Consider the following 19403-nt stretch of genomic DNA (forward strand, 5'->3'; position numbering starts at 1 on the left):
GCATTAAAGATGCTAAAACCAAGACAATATAGGTACATCAATATATGCTAAACTATCTGAACACAATATCCATATCTTAGCTTTGTGTTAGCGATAATAAAGTATATTCTTTGAAATTGTGCTATAAATTAAGCATTTTCAAACATAAAAATAGAAAGCAGCTCACCAGCCGATGATTTCAACATAACCACACAAGCTAGTGATCACAGCGCTGCTATAAATAGTTTGTGTTAGCGCTTGTGATAACAATACCACTAATACTTGGTTAATATTCAAGTCACGAAATGTAAATGGAGTAATGTTGACGGTTTTTGGATATTTTTTATTGGGTTTTATGGGCGGAATAGGGGACCTCCTTTGACTCCGTTGTAAGCGGACTTCTATTTACGTTACGAGTCAGAATGCATTAAAAAAATACATCCGTCATCTTGTATTTCATATTGATTTTGAACAAAGGCAAAATTGCATAAAAAGTGCAATTCCCCTTTAAACTATTTGATATGCTTGCTCATCTGCATGCTATGTTGTAAATAGTGAAGTTAGTGAAAAAGTCAATACTGTGACTTCCATCTGCAGGATGGCAGGAGTGAACGGAGACCGTAAAGGGAAGAAAGATGACAATGGCATCGGCACAGCCATCGACTTCATGCTTTCCAACGCAAAGCTCGTTCTGGGCGTCGGTGGAGCAGCCATGCTTGGCATCGCAACGCTGGCTGTCAAAAGAGTACGCAAGATCTGTCACAATTGCAAACCGGGTTGAGAAGTAACAATCTTTGTCATGCAGATGTACGACCGTGCCATCAGCGCTCCAACCAGTCCCACCAAGATGGAGCAGAAAGGAAAGCGAAGCTGGGAGGAGCCCGTCTGGGTGGGTTCTTCGCCTCGGGTTCTGAACCATGACATGAAGGCCACTGTTAGCAGGTCACTCCAGTCCCTGCCCACCTCCTCAAATTCAACGGAATCAGGTGTGTACAACAAACTTCCGTTGACTTAAAATAAAAATGCTTGATGTTTAAACCATGTTGTTGCCGCTGTTTTTGTTTTTGGTGACAGACATCCAATTGGGAGGAGTCTTGTTCTATGTTCACAGTGGGTTTTTGTGATTCAGTCACCCAGATAGCAGAATTAGCAGATGTTAGTTTAGTGTATACCTTCCTTGAAACTTCACCCCTACAGATAACATTTTTCATGCATTATGTATACCGTATTTTTCGGACTAAGTCGCTCCGGAGTATATGTTGCACCGGCCGAAAATGCACAATAAAGAAGGAAAAAAACATATATACGTCGCACTGGAGTATAAGTCGCATTTTTGGGGGAAATTTATTTGATAAAATCCAACACCAAGAATAGACATTTGAAAGACAATTTAAAATAAATAAAGAATAGTGAACAACAGGCTGAATAAGTGTACGCCATATGACGCATAAATAACCAACTGAGAACGTGCCTGGTATGTTAACGCAACACATCATGGCAAGAGTCATTCAAATAACTATAACATATAGAACATGCTATACGTTTACCAAACAATCTGTCACTCCCGATCGCTAAATCCGATGAAATCTTCCACCCCGGTGTTGCCTCTGGTATGCGCCGTTTCCTTTCTTTCTGCTGCTTGAGCGCCGTTTTCTGCTGCATATTTCACTACGTCCGGCTTGTAGTCTGCAGTATATGATTTCCTTTTCGGTGCCATTTTAGTTCAGCCCTTGTCAGTTTTTATAAGTTACAGCCAATGTTGAAATAATCCATTTTAATAGCTACGGATGTAGCAGCAGTTAGCATCCCATGACCCACAAGGCACTTCTGCCATGACCCGCCCCCACCGAATTCTTATTGGTTGACGTGTGTGACGATTGCTGACGTGTGTGTGTGAAGATTGCGGACATTTGCTTCGTCTCTTACGCGAATTAGATAAATAATATTATTTGATATTTTACGGTAATGTGTTAATAATTTCACACATAAGTCGCTCCGGAGTATATGTCGCACCCCCGGTCAAACTATGAAAAAACTGCGATTTATAATCCGAAAAATACGGTGGTTTGTAAAAAAAAAACTCCATTCTCTATTGCTCTTCAGACTGTCTGCGGAGGGCTATGAGTCGAGCTGCTGTCAAAGACAGCGGCCCCACTCAGTCCGACCTGCTGCGTGCTCGGATGCGTCTGTCCCTGCAGGAGCGCCTGTGGGAGTTCTACCAGAACAACGTAGACATTCCCACGGAGGAGCAGGCTCTGGCCCGTAGGGCGGCGCTGGACATCTGTGCCGAGCTGCGAGTGTTTCTCCACGCCAAACTGCCCGACATGCCTCTCAGAGAGATGTACCTAAGCGGCAGCCTCTACGATGATCTACAGGTAAGAGTAACCCTTTTGCAACCCCAGGGTCCAAAACAGGCAATACATGTCTTCCTTATGGGATATGATTGTTCTGTTTGAAGGTTAGCGGCCGTACATTTTGCTGGGGAGCTGTTACAAATTTTTTGTAATAAAAATACAATCTGGTTTTGATCGCAACGCATTTAGAATAGGATTTAACCAAGTATACACGTTTTCTTTTAAGACCTCTTCCTGCCCCATTGACTCCAATTAAAAGTGCTATTTTTTTAACAGACTGTGGTCTTGTGGCCTGTATAAGTATGCTTTTTCAAAGAAAACCAAACCAATCTCATTCTTGCTGATTGAAAAACATGAAAATATTGTTTTAGTGTAGTAGTGCCCCTCATGTACCAGATGGTACCAGAATTCCTGTGCATAATTGTCAGAGCTTTGATAAGCGCAAATAAGTCAAACTTAGGCCTGGGCCTGATATTCGATAAGTCAAATAACCGGACGAACAATGAAAAACAAGTCCAAAAGAAGTCGTGTTAAAAATAAAGAGATGGCGAATAGCCTGGATAGCAGCTGTGTGACATAAAACATGACTTTTAACACATGTTTGTGTGTTCACGGCTTTTTCAGACTGGTAAGTTTGAATCAAAGCATGTTTTGTTCAGTTTCACACGGAGCATTTAGTAGGCTGTTAGCTTTAGCCAAGCTAGCTGCAGGCGAGTTTACAAACAAACGTACAGTATTTTGGAAACATAGTTGCCTGTTTACTTTTTGTCTTGGGTAAGCGCAAAAATGAATGAGTATTATTTTCGGAGATGTAGCGCAGTGATCAAAGTATATAAAAGTAACAATGGTTAATGGCTTGTTTTTTGGAGGAAACCTGCCCATTGGCAGGGAAAATGATTTACAGGTTTTAAAACTGACTCTGTACACAAAATATAGACGAGTTTGGCAGCACTTTTACTTTATTTGAATCTTTTGTCCATCGGATGTGCTCATGGCTCATTTGAGTCAATTTCACCATTTATTATTATTTTCAGGTAGCGAGCCTTTGGAATAGGGTACAATTTGTTTCAGTACAGTTCCTTGGGTTGTTTATTTTTGTATGATCCAATTTAATCCAGTTTGTTGCTTGCTTTCACATTGTAAACAAAGCCTTTGTCCAACAAGTATTGCTACCCGGCCTCCACGATGCATTTCAAAATAATGTGGCCTTTCGAGCCCTATTATCATTATCAGTGGTTAATTACCGGTAGGTCTCGTTTATCGACAATAATTTGTAGGTCAATATATCGCCCTAGCAAAATTTATCATCGGCCCAGACCTAGTTAAACTGTCGTTTAAAATGCTGGAATGCAATAAAAATGATATTATGCAGTTATATAAAACATGGCAGATACATATAAAAGACCTGTGTGAACTCAAACCAAGTCCTGCCTGTTTTCTCTCTCATTCTAGCTAAGTAGGCACTGTAAAATACTTTTTGTCTACTGTATCAAAATCAATGTTATTATGATTATTGACCTATTCAACTCTGAGACTTATTTTTAGAAGTATTACATATTTTGCATTTTGTCATTATAAAAAAAGAGAGGCCATAAAACAAACCATAAAAGGTATTAAAATCTTTATATCAATAGATAGTTCTGAAGTTGTTGCAAAATGTCAAGCATTAAAAGTTTAAAAAAATAGACATTTATTGCTGACTTATGACATTTTTATGAGCAAGTCAATTTTGGATCCTAAGACTATGTGTGTATCGTCATTCTTAAGGTCGCACAAGGGTTTAACATTTTGTCCTTGTTTTCTTTCGGCTCTCTGGTTCAAACACAACTCGTCCATCGCCAAGGTGGTGATGGCAGACCACGCCCAGCTCATGGTGCCTCTAATTCTGGACAAAAACCTGTGGTCGTCCATACCGGGAGAGGACACCATCATGAACGTCCCAGGTTTCTGGCTAGTCCGCAGAGAGAATTTAGAATATTTCCCACGTAACAGCAGCTACTGGGACCGCTGCATGGTCGGAGGATACCTGTCTCCTAAGTCAGTCCTGGACGTGTTTGACAAGATGGTGGGTTCTATCAACTGGCCGGCTATAGGCAGCGTCCTGGACTACGTCATCCATCCCGTGGTCCCTTCGGAGACGCTCACCCTGGAGGTTCAGTACGAGCACGACCGAAAGCTTTCCGTGGACTTTCTCCCGTTACTCGTAATGGAGGACGGAACCTCGCTGATAGCTAAACCGCATCGGCTGGCCGCCGAGCGCCACCAGAACCTGTGGCGGCAGAGCTTCCGCGTGGCCGAGACGGCACGGCTCAGAGCCTTGGATCAAGAAGACGGAGGCTACCGGTGCGCGTGCCTCAAGGTGGCTAAGGCGGTGTGCAAGCTCAACCCTGCCCTCAACCGGCTCAACGCCAGCCAGCTCACCAACGCCATCTTGCTGCTGAGCGAGAAGCAAAGTGACTGGACCCACGAGGCGCTGGCGGACAACTTCCTTCAGCTGCTGAAGGAGCTGGTGGGTCACTTGGAGGCGGGCCGACTGCCCTGCGCCCTCAACCCAAAGGTTAACTTGTTCTGTGAGCTGACTGAACAGGAAGTGGACGAGCTGGGATACATGCTGTACTGTACCCTCTCAGACCCCGAATCACTTCTGAGGACTGCGGCCACGCACCTGCCGCATCCATCAACGTGTCCAGGAGATCTGATGGACTCTCGACGGTAAGCTGGTGTTGATCCAAATGTTATTTGAACCTCAGACGCAAGCAAAGCAAAAGGTGATAGTGGTGCACTCTTGCTGTTGTCGATAAAGTGGTAGTTTGGTGCATCACCTGTAATCAAATCAACAACCATGTTACTCTTTTAAACTGCTTTCTCAGACACCCAGACATGTTTCGTGCATTTTATGGTAGTCATGGTTACGCTGTGTCGAGACCTAGAATGTAATGTTGATTGTCTGTACACAAAAGCCAATAAAATGCTAATACGGTAAATAAAGGCGCAACATTCCTCCGTGAGAGAAAATCTATTGTGACTTGCGGACGGGTACAAAAGGTCTTGAATTCGGTGGCAAGGCAGAGGCTTAAAATGTTGCCAAACACATGAGCTGACGTGTGTCAGGTGAAGCCAATCAGTGTCTGAGCGCGTCTGTCCTCCGATAAACTCTTCCTCCTCAAATAAGAACAAAATAATTTTATCACTACTTCGGTATTCCCTTGTGACGGGATGTGTGTGTACAGAGCTGCTCTTTGTTTCTCTCATGAAAAGGAGCTTTCTCTACTTCCACTGCAAATGTCTGATACACATTGACGCCATTCCTTGGTCTACATACAAAAGCATGCAACAAAGTTTGCACAAGTAAGGGAGGATATTTTCACATTGTGTTTGTCTTTTACGGAAGTAATGGTGTTTCTTGGTTATTATGGCTTAGAAAAAAAAGCTTCTTAGTCCTGTAAAATCACTAATATGTTCCAGTCAAGGTTATTGTCAACGGGACTGGAGTGGCCCGCATTCTTCCTAGTGCAGTGCTTGTAAAGCTTTTTTCCACCAAGTACCACCTCAGAAAAAACTTGGCTCTGCAAGTACCACCATAATGACCAACATTAAAATACAGTAGAGTAATAAGCGTAAATATTCATTAAACACAAAGCAGAGGTTTTATTTAACATGGATATTTTAAATGTTTTGGTCACTGTAACATTATACACAGTTTGAACAGTAACACTTGAATCAAGTTGATTCTTTGGTGTAGCACTAGATGGAGACTGCGTACCAAATTCTGAGAACCACTGTCTTAGTGCATCTGACCTAAAAATCTCCCCGTTTAAATCTGGAAGCTCGTTACACAACATGACCAAAAGTAACCGCAGCTACCAGACTTACAGAGCAAAATTTGGGTTAAAAGTTTTGTACTTGAAACTGGAAAATCTAGTTTTGATGTTGAATTTTGAAATAAAAATAACTGCACAATTTAATGTCAGATTGAATACAATTATAATTCACTTTAGTAATTATTTTGAATAACTTCTTTAAATGTTTCCCTTTTATATATTTTGATATCTCAGCTCGTTTTTTTTCTTCTCAAATTTAAATCTTATTTTTTTATTCGGTTAGAGCTTTCAATTTAGGTTAAAACATTTTTCCCCAGCTTCAGACTTATGGCCCGAATTTCACCATCCACGCTAAATTCGGGCCATAAATCTGAATCTGAAAAATAAAAGATCTGAACATGAGGGGAAAAAAACAGTTAACTAAACAATAAAATTTGAATCTGAAAATAAGGCAATATCAAGGTGAAAATTGTAAAAAAAAAAAAAAAATTAAATTAAATTTTCCAGAATAAATCATAATTACATTGAACCTGAAATAAAACTGTGCACCACTTTATTCTGAATATTGAATAATTTTTCGAAATTCTATGTCAAATTTGTATTTTTCTATTTTGTATTTAATTTTTTCAGCGCACAAAACCTTTGGCCCTAATTTAGCTCCATACTTACTGGGGTTATTATTGCGATTGTCTATAAAATACTTGCCCAAAGTCTCTGCTTTGTTTTCACGTGTCCCTTTTCGTGCACACTCGTGTCGGGAGGAGGTCAATTCCATTGCAGGTGCGGTTAAAAATGTTGTCAAGTCGGTAAATATTTTACTATTTGTACATTTGCAACCAAAAGAAATACTGGCAATCAAGTAAGGTGAGCATCATTAAGTGCGCTCTTACGGAGTTTCTGTTCTAATAGATCTTTGTGTGCATGTAACGTCTTCCTTTGCAGACCTACTTATGCTCCAAAAGACTGAGGAGGAGTCATTGTGCCACATTTGTTCTGTTAAAGCTAAACCTAAAAGTAGATCACTACCTCTAACGTGCGGGTTTGTACACATTAGCCATATGCTGTCTTGCATGCTGTGCTTATGTTATGTCCCTCTCGAGCTTTATTTTATTTTAATTTCCAGCACAGCTCTGAATTGGAGCAGTGCAGCACTTTGGAAATGTAAATAAATGCAACAAGTGACTTTATTTGGTCTTGATTTTTTGGGGGGTGGAAAAGTACATTTCAGCTGATTGTAAGTGATCATTCACACACACAGGGGATGTAGACTTTATTTAGAACAAGTAGGTTATTATTCTATGAAAATATAAAATGCAAAAAGTCAGGTTAGGAAAATAAACTTTTTTACAGGTCTGACTGTGCTTTATGCATTTGTTGCACCTCAAACGGTTCTCTAGCTCGTCACGGAACACTGAAATAACTAGTTTTGCATGTAAACGAAAAGCTAAAAAGTCATAACTATGAGAAAGTTGAAATTATTAGATAAAAAGCCATAATTATAAGATGAACAGTCAAAATAATGAGAAATTAGAAAGTCATAACTAAAGTTAAAGTTAAAAAGTACCAATGATTGTCACACACACAAGATGTGGCGAAATTATTCTCTGCATTTGACTCATCATCCTTGATCACCCCCTGGGAGGTGAGGGGAGCAGTGAGCAGCAGCGGTGGCCGCGCCCGGGAATAATTTTAAATGATAAATGATAAATGGGTTGTACTTGTATAGCGCTTTTCTACCTTCAAGGTACTCAAAGCGCTTTGACACTACTTCCACATTTACCCATTCACACACACATTCACACACTGATGGAGGGAGCTGCCATGCAAGGCGCTAACCAGCACCCATCAGGAGCAAGGGTGAAGTGTCTTGCTCAGGACACAACGGACATGACGAGGTTGGTACTAGGTGGGGATTGAACCAGGGACCCTCGGGTCGCGCACGGCCACTCTTCCACTGCGCCACGCCGTCCCTAATTTTAGGTGATTTAACCCCCAATTCCAACCCTTGATGCTGAGTGTCAAGCAGGGAGGTAATGGGTTCCATTTTTATAGTCTTTGGTATGGCTCGGTCGGGGTTTGAACTCACAACCTACCGATCTCAGGGCGGACACTAACCCCTAGGCCACTGGGTACGAGATAAAGTCAAAATAAGCTAACACGTCAATTTTTCGAGTCAAAATTGTGTAAATCATAATTTCGAAATAAAATATAGAAATTAGATCATCGAAAATTTCAAGAAAAAGTTGAAATTACAAGAAAGTGAAATACAAGACAGTCAAATACAAGATAAATCGAAATTGCGTGAAAAAAATTTGAAATTACGGAGGAAAAAGGCATAAATACAAGGAATTGAAATTATGACATCACTAAATTAGATACAAATTTGAAATGACGAGATTAAAAAATCTAAGTTACTAGATTAATTCAAAATTGTTAGATGAATCAAAATTATGAGGTAAGGATGAAAAGTTGAAATCATGAAATAGTCAGATAAAAAAAAAAAAGTCAAAGTCGCAAGATAAAATGTCAAAATCATGAGAAGTCATAAATCAAAATTATGAGATAAAAAGTAACTTACTTCTCCAGAAGTACAAATAAGAAAAAGTTGAAATGAGAAATCCGTTATGAAGGTACACTACAAAATTATGAGATAAAACTTCATATTTGAGATAAAAAGTCAAAATTACAAGAAGAAATAAAACTTATGAGAAGAATGTTGTCAAGAAGCGATTAAAAACCTTTAAAAAAATGTTTCAGTATCAATTTTTGAAGAGATTTTTTTATGCCAGCCTTTGCAATCATTCTTGAAAATGTGATCTTACATCATTTTGACGGCTGCAAACCAGAACAGCACTTTTATTTAGCGGTACTACTTGGCTCGTGCAAATCCCACACGGTCAGCACTCCTGTCAAAGACGGTGTAATACTTCCTGATGAAGACGTCTCCCAGGATCCACAGAGGTCCTGCAGGGGGCGGAATGTCCATGGCCATGAAGCCTGACAGGCAGATTGAAGTTCCCATCTGGGACTCCTGCAGCAAATTGACAAAACAAGATAGGTGACAAAGTTCTTAATTGCCAACACTGAATTTAGATCACTCCCCAAATGATACCTTCATGACATAATCCTCTCCAGTCAGGTTGAACATCTTCCCTCCTATGTTAAAGGAGATGACGGGGAGGGTGTCGATCTTCTTGCAGTCAATCCAGTACTAAAAATGGCAAAAGAAAAAGGACATCTGAGCATAAAAAAAAGGACAATGTGGCCAAGTGGAAGAAGCAAACCTCTCCCATGAGTAAGGGCAGAGCTCCGATGGCTTTCTGCAGTGCTCGGATTTCCTCCACGGGGCCGACGATCAGGGAAGTTCCTGTGTCCACGATGGCCTGGCAGCCCGTCTTGCAGACTGTCAGCTGGGGGCCCACGTCCACTCTGGGAGAAAACAAGAGTTTTATGAAAAAAGGTCCTTTTGGAGGAATGAAAGCACTCACTCGTTCATGTCAATCTGCCAGTAGGCCTTGCGTGTGACGTTGACGTAGTGCAGATCTCCGGTGTAGTACTGCGGGTCGCTCCCACCCAACATCAGCTCTCCTCCCACAGCCGCTGCGGGGTCCCTGAGGGCCGGACACGGGCATTACGCAGGAGGTTTTACACACCTTTGTCGGGAGGGACCTGCCGCACCTGCTTATGTAGAAAGAGAAGACGTTCTGCGGCAGCAGCTTGGCTGCCATGGCCGTGTCAAACACCGGCGTGACGTTGGCGACCGATATGGACGGGTAGGCCATGCCCAGGACCCCGTCGAAGCGGGCCACGGCGAATGTAATACCGGGCTGCTTCACCGCTTCCCCAAACTGCTGGCCGGGCACGGGCAAACCTGCTATCTGGATGTGCAGGGGGAGGAGTCCTGGTGACCAAGTAGTCGATGTAGTCCAACAAAAAGGAGCTAAAACTCACAGTGACCGTGTCTCCGCTGATGAAGCCCGACAGGCTGCCTCTGCCGTAGCGGATGGAGAAGTCTGTACCATTCTGAACATATGTGCTCGACTTCTTGGAGTTGTAGCGGTGATGGATCCCTGCTCACAGACAGGCATATTCACATCAACTGTTTGGGTCCACATTTACAGAAAGCCAAGGACCTTCACTATTATTTTTATTTTGTGTACCGGTATTCTGGAGAACCAGCGTCCTCTACAGTAGACATTGGATTTTGGTCTATTTATTTTGTCAGAGTTACAGGAGCGCTCTGCTGTGTTTAAGGACCAAATATCATCTCCATGACAGCACTCTAGTGTTTTTAGGAATCTGCCGCAAAAATGAGAGTCTCTATTATTTTTCAACTGAATTCACGGGAAACCAATTGAATAGCCCAAATGATGAAAAAGAGAGGACCTAAAATGGAACCTTGAGGAACACCACTAGTATAACTAAAGTATTTGAACAAATGACTACTGACTGCATCTGAAGTAAACAAGCTACAGCAACACATTAGTTACATAAATCACATTACAATAAAATATTCTAACTGCAAAAAAGGAGAGGACTTCAAAGGGTGCTTTGAGGAACGTCTCAGTTATGTAAATCACAATCTTGGACCCCAGTGTTTTATGTTTCCAAGCCAGGTTAAAATGTCACTACAAGGACCTGCCAATGTGTTTACACTGGTCTAAGTTCCTCTATACAACAGGAGCCCTCTCGTTTTTAGAAATTTGCTGCAAAAATATTTGTCTCCCAAGTTTTGAACTGAACTCGGGGGGCCGGTATGGTGTCATTCCCGTGTCGGATTTATCCATGTGCCGCCAGTTGAATAGACCTGTGTTACAAGGAACAACTGCAGGCAACAATACTCCATGTCAGGGGCGTAGCACCAGATTCTCGGCCCGCATCCCACCCTCAACCCAACGTTGTCGCCCCATAAACACACACTTGCTTACATGTAGTAAAGTAATTATTGAATGAATTTGGTGGAAACCTGCTTTTTAAAACACATATACAAACCCTGTTTCCATAGGAGTTGGGAAATTGTGTTAGATGTAAATATAAACGGAATACAATGATTTGCATCCTTTTCAACCCGTATTCAATTGAATGCAGTACAAAGACAAGATATTTGATGTTCAAACTCATAAACTTTATTTTTTTTTTGCAAATAATAATTACCTTAGAATTTCATGGCTGCAACACGTGCCAAAGTACTTGGCAAAGGGCATGTTCACCACTGTTAAATGGCCTTTCCTTTTAACAACACTCAGTAAACGTTTGGGAACTGAGGAGACACATTTTTTAAGCTTCTCAGGTGGAATTCTTTCCCATTCTTGCTTGATGTACAGCTTAAGTTGTTCAACAGTCTGGGGGTCTCTGTTGTGGTATTTTAGGCTTCATAATGCGCCACACATTTTCAATGGGGGACAGGTGTGGACTACAGACAGGCCAGTCTAGTACCCGCACTCTTTTACTATGAAGCCACGTTGATGTAACACGTGGCTTGGCATTGTCTTGCTGAAATAAGCAGGGGCGTCCATGGTAACGTTGCTTGGATGGCAACATATGTTGCTCCAAAACCTGTATGTACCTTTCAGCATTAATGGCGCCTTTACAGATGTGTAAGTTACCCATGTCTTGGGCACTAATACACCCCCATACCATCACAGATGCTGGCTTTTACACTTTGCGCCTATAACAATCCGGATGGTTCTTTTCCTCTTTGGTCCGGAGGACACGACGCCCACAGTTTCCAAAAACAATTTCAAATGTGGACTCGTCAGACCACAGAACACTTTTCCATTTTGTATCAGTCCATCTTAGATGAGTTCAGGCCCAGCGAAGCCGGCAGCGTTTCTGGGTGTTGTTGATAAACGGTTTTCGCCTTGCATAGGAGAGTTTTAACTTGCACTTACAGATGTAGCGACCAACTGTAGTTACTGACCGTGGGTTTCTTAAGTGTTCCTGAGCCCATGTGGTGATATCCTTTAGACACTGATGTCGCTTGTTGATGCAGAGATCGAAAGTCACGGGCTTAGCTGCTTGGGTGCAGTGATTTCTTCAGATTCTCTGAACCCTTTGATGATATTACGGACCATAGATGGTGAAATCCCTAAATTCCTTGCAATAACTGCTTGAGAAAGGTTTTTCTTAAACTGTTCAACAATTTGCTCACGCATTTGTTGACAAAGTGGTGACCCTCGCCCCATCCTTGTTTGTGAATGACTGAGCATTTCATGGAAGCTGTTTTTATACCCCATCATGGCACCCACCTGTTCCCAATTTGCCTGTTCACCTGTGGGATGTTCCAAATAAGTGTTTGATGAGCATTCCTCAACTTTATCAGTATATATTGCCACCTTTCCCAACTTCTTTGTCACGTGTTGCTGGCATCAAATTCTAAAGTTAATGATTATTTGCAAAAAAAAAAAAAGTTTATCAGTTTGAACATCAAATATGTTGTCTTTGTAGCATATTCAACTGAATATGGGTTGAAACTGATTTGCAAATCATTGTTTTCCGTTTATATTTACATCTAACACAATTTCCCAACTCATATGGAAACAGGGTTTGTACAAACCTTAATTAGGCAGACTTTTTAAAGAATGGATTACATATCAAAATAAACTTTTTCTAAAAAAAATGTTTTAACAAAAAAGTGCTTAAATATAAACTTCAATCTAAATGGTAAATGGGTTATCCTTGTATAGCGCTTTTCTACCTTCAAGGTACTCCAAGCGCTTTCCACATTCACCCATTCACACACACATTCACACACTGATGGCGGGAGCTGCCATGCAAGGCCCTAACCACGACCCATCAGGAGCAAGGGTGAAGTGTTTTGCTCAAGGACACAACGGACATGACGAGGTTGGTAGAAGGTGGGGATTGAACCAGGAACCCTCAAGTTGCCGGCACGGCCACTCTCCCAATTGCGCCATTCCGTCGCCAATTGAATTTAAATAATCATGCAACCCTTAAAGGGGAACGGCATTTTTTGGGAATTTTGCCTCTATTGTTCACAAACATGAGAGACAAAAACACACGTCTTTTTTTTTTTTTAACAATTTTTTAAAGAGGATAAAAAATGCTTCAAAGATGGGGCGAATGGGAGTCACCGTTGTAGCCTTCAAAGCCTCAAAACGATTTCAAAACCTTCCATCAATGTTTTATATACACACTGCAAGTGTGTATATATATGCATATCTATATATATATATATATATATATATATATATATATATATATATATATAATGTAGTAACAGACACGTTTATAACAATATGTACGGTAATATGTACAATATTAACTGTATTTTGGTCATTTTAATCATTGGATTACTGATATTTTAGCACATTGATTTCCATTTCCATAGCAGCGCACATCTGACTTCTGGCAACGTTAGGGTTCCTACTTCCGGAAACAAAGGCATGTGTGTCTTCTAATCATGGCGGACTCTGTAACAAACAACAAAGACGACTATTTTTGTACAAATGTGGATTCACAACCTTATCTTTTTTAATCTGAATATACTGAGGATGAACTACTGCTTCTAGAAGCCAGCACGAAGGAAGAGTGAGACGTTGGAGCAGACGGAAGCCGAGAGATGAAAGTGACTCGAAGCTGCAAAATGTGGAATTTGAAGCCATGCTATTTTGACATAATTGGAGTGCTTACCCAAATAAACCGTAAGAAACGTCCCGGGCCAGCTGGACCAAATGCACAACTGTCCATCAAGTGAGTCACACTTTATATTGATCATGATACACGCGGCACGTTATGCGTGTTAGTACAACTACAGTACATACACTATCTGGCTAGCTGTGTACAGACAAAACATGAAATGTGGGCTAATACTTTACAGATACTGTAATATGATTGTTCATGTTTTCAGTCAGTACAAACTGGTGTCCTATTGCATTGTGTTGTGCATTACAAACTCAAATGCGTATAGTGTTGTTGTACAAGATACCATATCTCTTTCCATAGCTAGCTTTTACGGCTAATACCATAGCATGCCAATGTGTTAGTACGCTAGAAAAAGAGTTCCTCAGTGTTTGCTCTTACAATAACTTGGTTATTATACAGGTTACGGAATGTAAATGAAGTATTGGTGACGGTTTTTGAATGCATTTTTAAAGTGATTTAGAGGTAGAATTGATGGATCCCATTAGCTGCATTGCTAACAACCTAGACCGAGCCGATTTTTACAAGTTATAATGTAAAAAACAAAACAAAAAACACCTCTCCTCCTCTTGTCTCTCATAATGATTGTGAATGATAGGCAAAATCCCCAAGTTCCCCTTTAAACATGATTATAAATCTGTCAAGTTTTCCAATAAGATTATTGCATTTACACCCTCTCCCAGTCTGCTTGTTTTCAGCGGTTTAAAGAATACTGTCATTATTATACCATCCAAAGTACAGATGGATGTGGCTCACACTGTCACGACATGAAAAGTGGGTCAGGGTACTCACAGCAGGCGACATCAAAGAAGGAGCAGTGAATGGAGGGCACCCAGAGGTTGGAGGAGCCAGTGTCAAACAGCACTGTGAAGTCCTGAGGCGGGGAACCAATACTGATGGTACCAAAGTACTGGGCCTTAAGACACAACACAACAATGTATTTGTGATTATTATAGTTTTACTTATTTGCAAGTGGGCACCTTTTGAGGTTCCAGGTACAATAGTTCCTTAACATAAGAGTGTTATGAGATAGGAGCCGTCTTTCTGTTAATTGTTGTCCTTTAAGTTGCTTTGTTTTTACAAACGTGTAGGAAGAACGTGGGCAGAGTACTGGAGACTAGGCCAGATGGAGGAGGTCTGGTCCGGTCAGTCAAGCTCCAAACAAAGACTTCAGTCATCGAAAGGCCTATCACCAAGCTGTGCCGCATCCTGGAGGCTGAGGGCTGACTGGTCAGTCTCGGAGACCAGACCACAAGACACGCACAAGGGACGTAATGTATATACTTTATTTTCTCTCAAGGCTTTGCCTTTTTGTTTATTATGGAATAGGCTCCTTTTTTCATATAAATTAATGGATGTGATTGAGTCTGTAAAGATCAACCAGGGGCCTGTGTGTAGGAGCCTAATAGAGAGCCATATTTGAATCCATGTTTATTTTATTATTTTTGAGTGATTGATGTGTGTATGTCAGTGCACCCTTTGCAGGTGGTGAAAAGTTCCCACGCAGGCCTATAAGGGGCAGGAGCGTGCTGGGCGCGTGATTGGCAGTCGGGCACCAGCATACCGTCTTTGACCTCACCTGTCTGTAGACCTCGGCTTTATATAGGCTACCTTTTATTTTGTTTCCCGAGTATTCTGTTCCTTGATTTTTGTAAATAAAATTATCTTCAATCGGCTGCTGGATCAGTTTGAATTACTGGATGGATAGCGGGAAAAGGAACAATACGTGACAAGAAAGGCTGTGGATGGTGTGAGTCAGACAAGATGCCCGCGCCCCAAGTGGAACAAACATTTGAACAAAGGGGTTATAGGAACAATCACTTTCAGTGTTTTATGCCACTTCAGAGGAAAAAGTGGATGACATTCATTTAATTAAAAAACAAAATCATCAAACATGACAGTGTGTGTCACTATCTTAGAGAAGCAATTTGAACGCATCACTGCAAAATTCAACAAAAAAAACAAGTTCAACCTTAAAGTTAACCTGTAGGTTTCTCCTCTCTTCTGTCCGCCATTTTACTCCCCACCCTGCTTCTTCCTCTTTGTTACTTTTGGCGGACGGCCCCATGGCATATAACAGTAGCTCTGACGGCCTTGGATTGACTCAGCAGCGCCACATGTCGCTGTAGAGTGCAAATTGCAGGTGCAAGTGTGTGAATGGCGCCAGGGTGAATATTACTGCCAACAGTTTTAACTTGAGGAAACTTGTTTTTATACTTACGAATCTTTTTTTTTTTTTGATTGAAGGAAATTGTTCTTGTACTTGTGAATAAATGTTTTAACCTCTTAAGGCCCAAGCTGTTTGTTTACATGCTTTTTTTATTTCTCTTTGCTATTTGGGCTTATTGGACCCTAATTAGAATAAAAACTAAGAATCATCTTTTGATATGATGTACTTAGTCCATAAGTACACAAACGTGCACTTCATGTTTAGTGACATGCTAATTCTTATTTTTACACTTTTTTTTTCCAAATTCCATTGTATGTTGTACTCTTCTGACACCATTAGATGGCAGTATACGTGTCCACATACGCTACCATAAGACCCTAATTCAGTAGTGTACACAATTTTGGAAATAAGAGCTAAAAGGTGCTGTCCACCATGCCTTTAGAGGTTTTTAAAGAAAATTTTTTTTTTAACTTACGAATGTTTTTAATTTAAGAATAAAATGGATGAATGCATGGTTTTACACTTGCCAATCATTTATTGAAAACTATTGTTTTTATATCTTCAAGTTGTTTAATTAAAATGTTTTTATGCTTGCGAATCATTCAATTCAATAATTTTTTTTAACTTGCAAATGGTTTTGTAATTGAAGAAAATAGTTTGTGTACTTCCAAATCGTTTTTTGTAATTGAAAAAAAAAATGTTTTTATATTTTCAAATAATTGTTTTATTAAAAAAAATGTTTTTATACTTGCTAATCATTTTTTTTACTTTAACTTTTTAAATTTGCAAATGATTTATTAATTTAAAAAAAATTGTTTTTATACTTGCGAATTGTTTTTTTAATTGAAAATTGTGTTTGACTTACAAGTCAATTTTTTAATTGAAAAAATTTGTTTTTTTACTTGCAATTTTTTTATTGAAAAAAGTTTTTACACTTGTGAATCGTTTTTTTGACTAAGAAAAACGTTTTTTACTTGTGAATCATTTTTTAATTGAAATTTAAATGTTTTTAAACTTGCAAATCATTTTATATTGAACATTTTTTTACTGACAAATTATTTTTTAATTCAAAATAATGTTTTTATACTTGCAAATAATTTTTTTAATTGATTTTTTTAATCGCGGATGGTTTTTAATTGAAAAATTTGTTTTTATACTTGCGAATAGTTTTATAATTGAAGAAAATTGTGTTTAACTTACAAGTCAATTTTTTTAATTTAAAAAAATTTGTTTTTTTACTTGCAAATTTTTTTATTGAAAAAAAAAGAAAGTTTTTATACTTATCCATCCATCCATTTTCTACCACTTGTCCCTTTCGGGTTCGCGGGGGGTGCTGGAGCCTATCTTAGCTGCATTCGGGCAGAAGCAGGGTTACACCCTGGACCAGTCGCCACCTCATCACAGGGCCAACACAGATAGACAGACAACATCACACTCACATTTACACACTAAGGCTCATTTAGTGTTGTCAATCAACCTATCCCAAGGTGCATATTTTTGGAGGTGGGAGGAATCCGGAGTAGCCGGAGGGAACTTGTGAATCGTTTTTTTTGATTTAGGAAAATTGTTTTGTTTTTTTTACTTGTGAATAATTTTTTTATTGAAATGTAAATGTTTTTTATACTTGCAAATCATTTTTTATTTAAGATTTTTTTATTTAAATTTGTTTACTAGAAAATCGTTTATTAATTGAAATAATTGTTTTTATACTTGCAAATTGCTTTTTTGAATGAAGAAAGTTGTGTTTTTACTGGCAAATATATATATATTTTTAAATAAGTTTTTATACTTTTGGAAAATTGTTTTTTTTATTGTGAATCATTTTTTCATTGAAATTAAATGTTTTTATACTTGTGAACCATTTTTATTGAAGATTTTGTTTTTACTTACAAATGATTTTTTAATTTAAAAGATGTTTTTTTTCTTTGCCAATCATTTTTTTTAATTTGGAAAAAAAAATGATATACTGGCAAATAAATATTTGATTGAAGAAAATTGTTTTGACTTGCAAATGTTTTTTAATTGAATAAATAGTTTTTTGTACTTGTGAATCGTTTTTTACTTGCAGAAAATGTTGTTTTTTTTACTACCAATAGCAGATCTTTTTATGCTCTAATATCCATACTCAAATAAAAAAATATCGATGCTTTTGATACTTTGCTCTACGGGATTAATATGTATGGCAATTATCTGCAGATGACTACCATTATCGCATGGAACACTCACATCCATGAAGTTAGTCAGTCTCTCCACGGGTAGTTGTGGCGAGGGGGCGTTGTCAGGAGCTCCGCTCGTCTTCGCCAAGGTCCGAACTTGATCCACAGACATCCCATTATCGCTAATGAGGCGACGGAGGGTCCTCATCTTATTAAGGGGAACCCTAAAATAATAATAATAGTTACTATTTATTTTCGTAATACAGTCAAAATAAGTAATTAGTTAGCCAGCGAACCACAATGCAACATGTGAGTATAATATATTAAAATAAAGGCACATTCCTAAATACATTCAATTGATTTAAAAGACAATGTGTTTACCTTATAATGGCGATACTGGGCGCTACAAGCAGTACCAGAACTATAAAGAAAGTCCCCAGTCGTGTCATTTTTTTGTCCTTGAAGAGAAAACACCGCTTTTGTCTTTTCCGGTGCAAACTGTCGGCCGACAAGAAACCGCTATACTGTTTTAACTGACGCATGTGTCGAAAAGCTTTTCGGCATTGTCCGGGTTCACTCGGTAATCTTCGACGACAGGCGAGAGGCCGCTATTGGCGGGAAGTAAAATGGTGGCTGTTCTTGTTGGCCGAGGCGAATGTCAATCATGCAATTTTACGCAGACAAACATGACTGGTCACGAGTGCCAGATAATGTGACTTTGGCAGTGATAAGGCACGCGCGGAGATACTTCTGAAAACACGGCTGACAAAATATTGACTTAAAATACGACCCATATACGTTATATATGCTTGGCGTTTAAGCCACGGACTGTTGTCTGCTTTGTTGTTTTTAGCATTATACATTTGGATTTCCTGGATTAGACTACACTCCCATGATGCATTTGGACGTCATGGAATCCATAAACACTACACTTCCCACCAGGGCCGGCCCGTGGCATAGGCCGTATAGGCAAATGCTAAGGGCGCCGTCCATCAGGGGGCGCCACACCAGTGCCACAAATGTTGGAGAAAACAAAAGAAAAAAGAAAAAGTTGGTACTATTATTTCTAAATACAAAAAATAATCCCACGTTAATTAAAATGCAAAGTAAAGCCTATTTAATAGAAATATTATTTGTTACATTACGCCCCCTCCCCCCCCTCTCCCCCCGCACGGTGCGCCCCCTCCCTTCCCGTTTCATGACTCTTTTTGGACGTCACCACATCAAAAAATCAACTGTCAAAACGGCCAAAACTGTCAGG

The 19403-nt window shown here is 39.7% G+C and overlaps 2 protein-coding genes across 2 annotated transcripts; one reads left to right on the top strand and one right to left on the bottom strand.

Annotated features, from left to right (window-relative positions):
• Window positions 1–577: 577 nt before the first annotated feature.
• On the top strand, window positions 578–16530 carry mief1 (mitochondrial elongation factor 1). Its single transcript, XM_061973987.2, has 5 exons — window positions 578–724; window positions 785–965; window positions 2083–2354; window positions 4177–5045; window positions 14908–16530. Exons 1-5 carry the CDS (start codon window positions 578–580, stop codon window positions 15041–15043), a joined length of 1605 nt encoding a protein of 534 aa, XP_061829971.1. The 3' UTR covers window positions 15044–16530.
• napsa (napsin A aspartic peptidase) lies at window positions 8978–18972 on the bottom strand. The gene is made up of 9 exons (XM_061973988.2): window positions 18524–18972; window positions 18213–18366; window positions 14609–14732; window positions 10106–10224; window positions 9833–10032; window positions 9643–9765; window positions 9439–9583; window positions 9267–9365; window positions 8978–9185 (listed from the first exon to the last, which is right to left on the bottom strand). The coding sequence occupies exons 1-9, from the start codon at window positions 18682–18684 to the stop codon at window positions 9024–9026; spliced, it is 1287 nt and encodes a 428-aa protein (XP_061829972.2). The 5' UTR covers window positions 18685–18972; the 3' UTR covers window positions 8978–9023.
• Window positions 18973–19403: the final 431 nt, after the last annotated feature.

The sequence above is a fragment of the Nerophis lumbriciformis genome, linkage group LG22 (assembly GCF_033978685.3).
Source record: "Nerophis lumbriciformis linkage group LG22, RoL_Nlum_v2.1, whole genome shotgun sequence".
Taxonomy (NCBI): Eukaryota; Metazoa; Chordata; class Actinopteri; order Syngnathiformes; family Syngnathidae; genus Nerophis; species Nerophis lumbriciformis.

Coding starts and splice junctions, on each gene's coding strand:
- mief1 (XM_061973987.2), top strand. CDS start 578: ATGGCAGGAGTGAACGGAGACCGTAAAGGGAAGAAAGATGACAATGGC. Junction 725..784: donor CAACGCTGGCTGTCAAAAGA/GTACGCAAGATC, acceptor TTTGTCATGCAG/ATGTACGACCGTGCCATCAG. Junction 5,046..14,907: donor GATCTGATGGACTCTCGACG/GTAAGCTGGTGT, acceptor ACAAACGTGTAG/GAAGAACGTGGGCAGAGTAC.
- napsa (XM_061973988.2), bottom strand. CDS start 18,684: ATGCGTCAGTTAAAACAGTATAGCGGTTTCTTGTCGGCCGACAGTTTG. Junction 10,225..14,608: donor CTTCTTTGATGTCGCCTGCT/GTGAGTACCCTG, acceptor GTCTGTGAGCAG/GGATCCATCACCGCTACAAC. Junction 9,766..9,832: donor TTCTCTTTCTACATAAGCAG/GTGCGGCAGGTC, acceptor TCCGGCCCTCAG/GGACCCCGCAGCGGCTGTGG.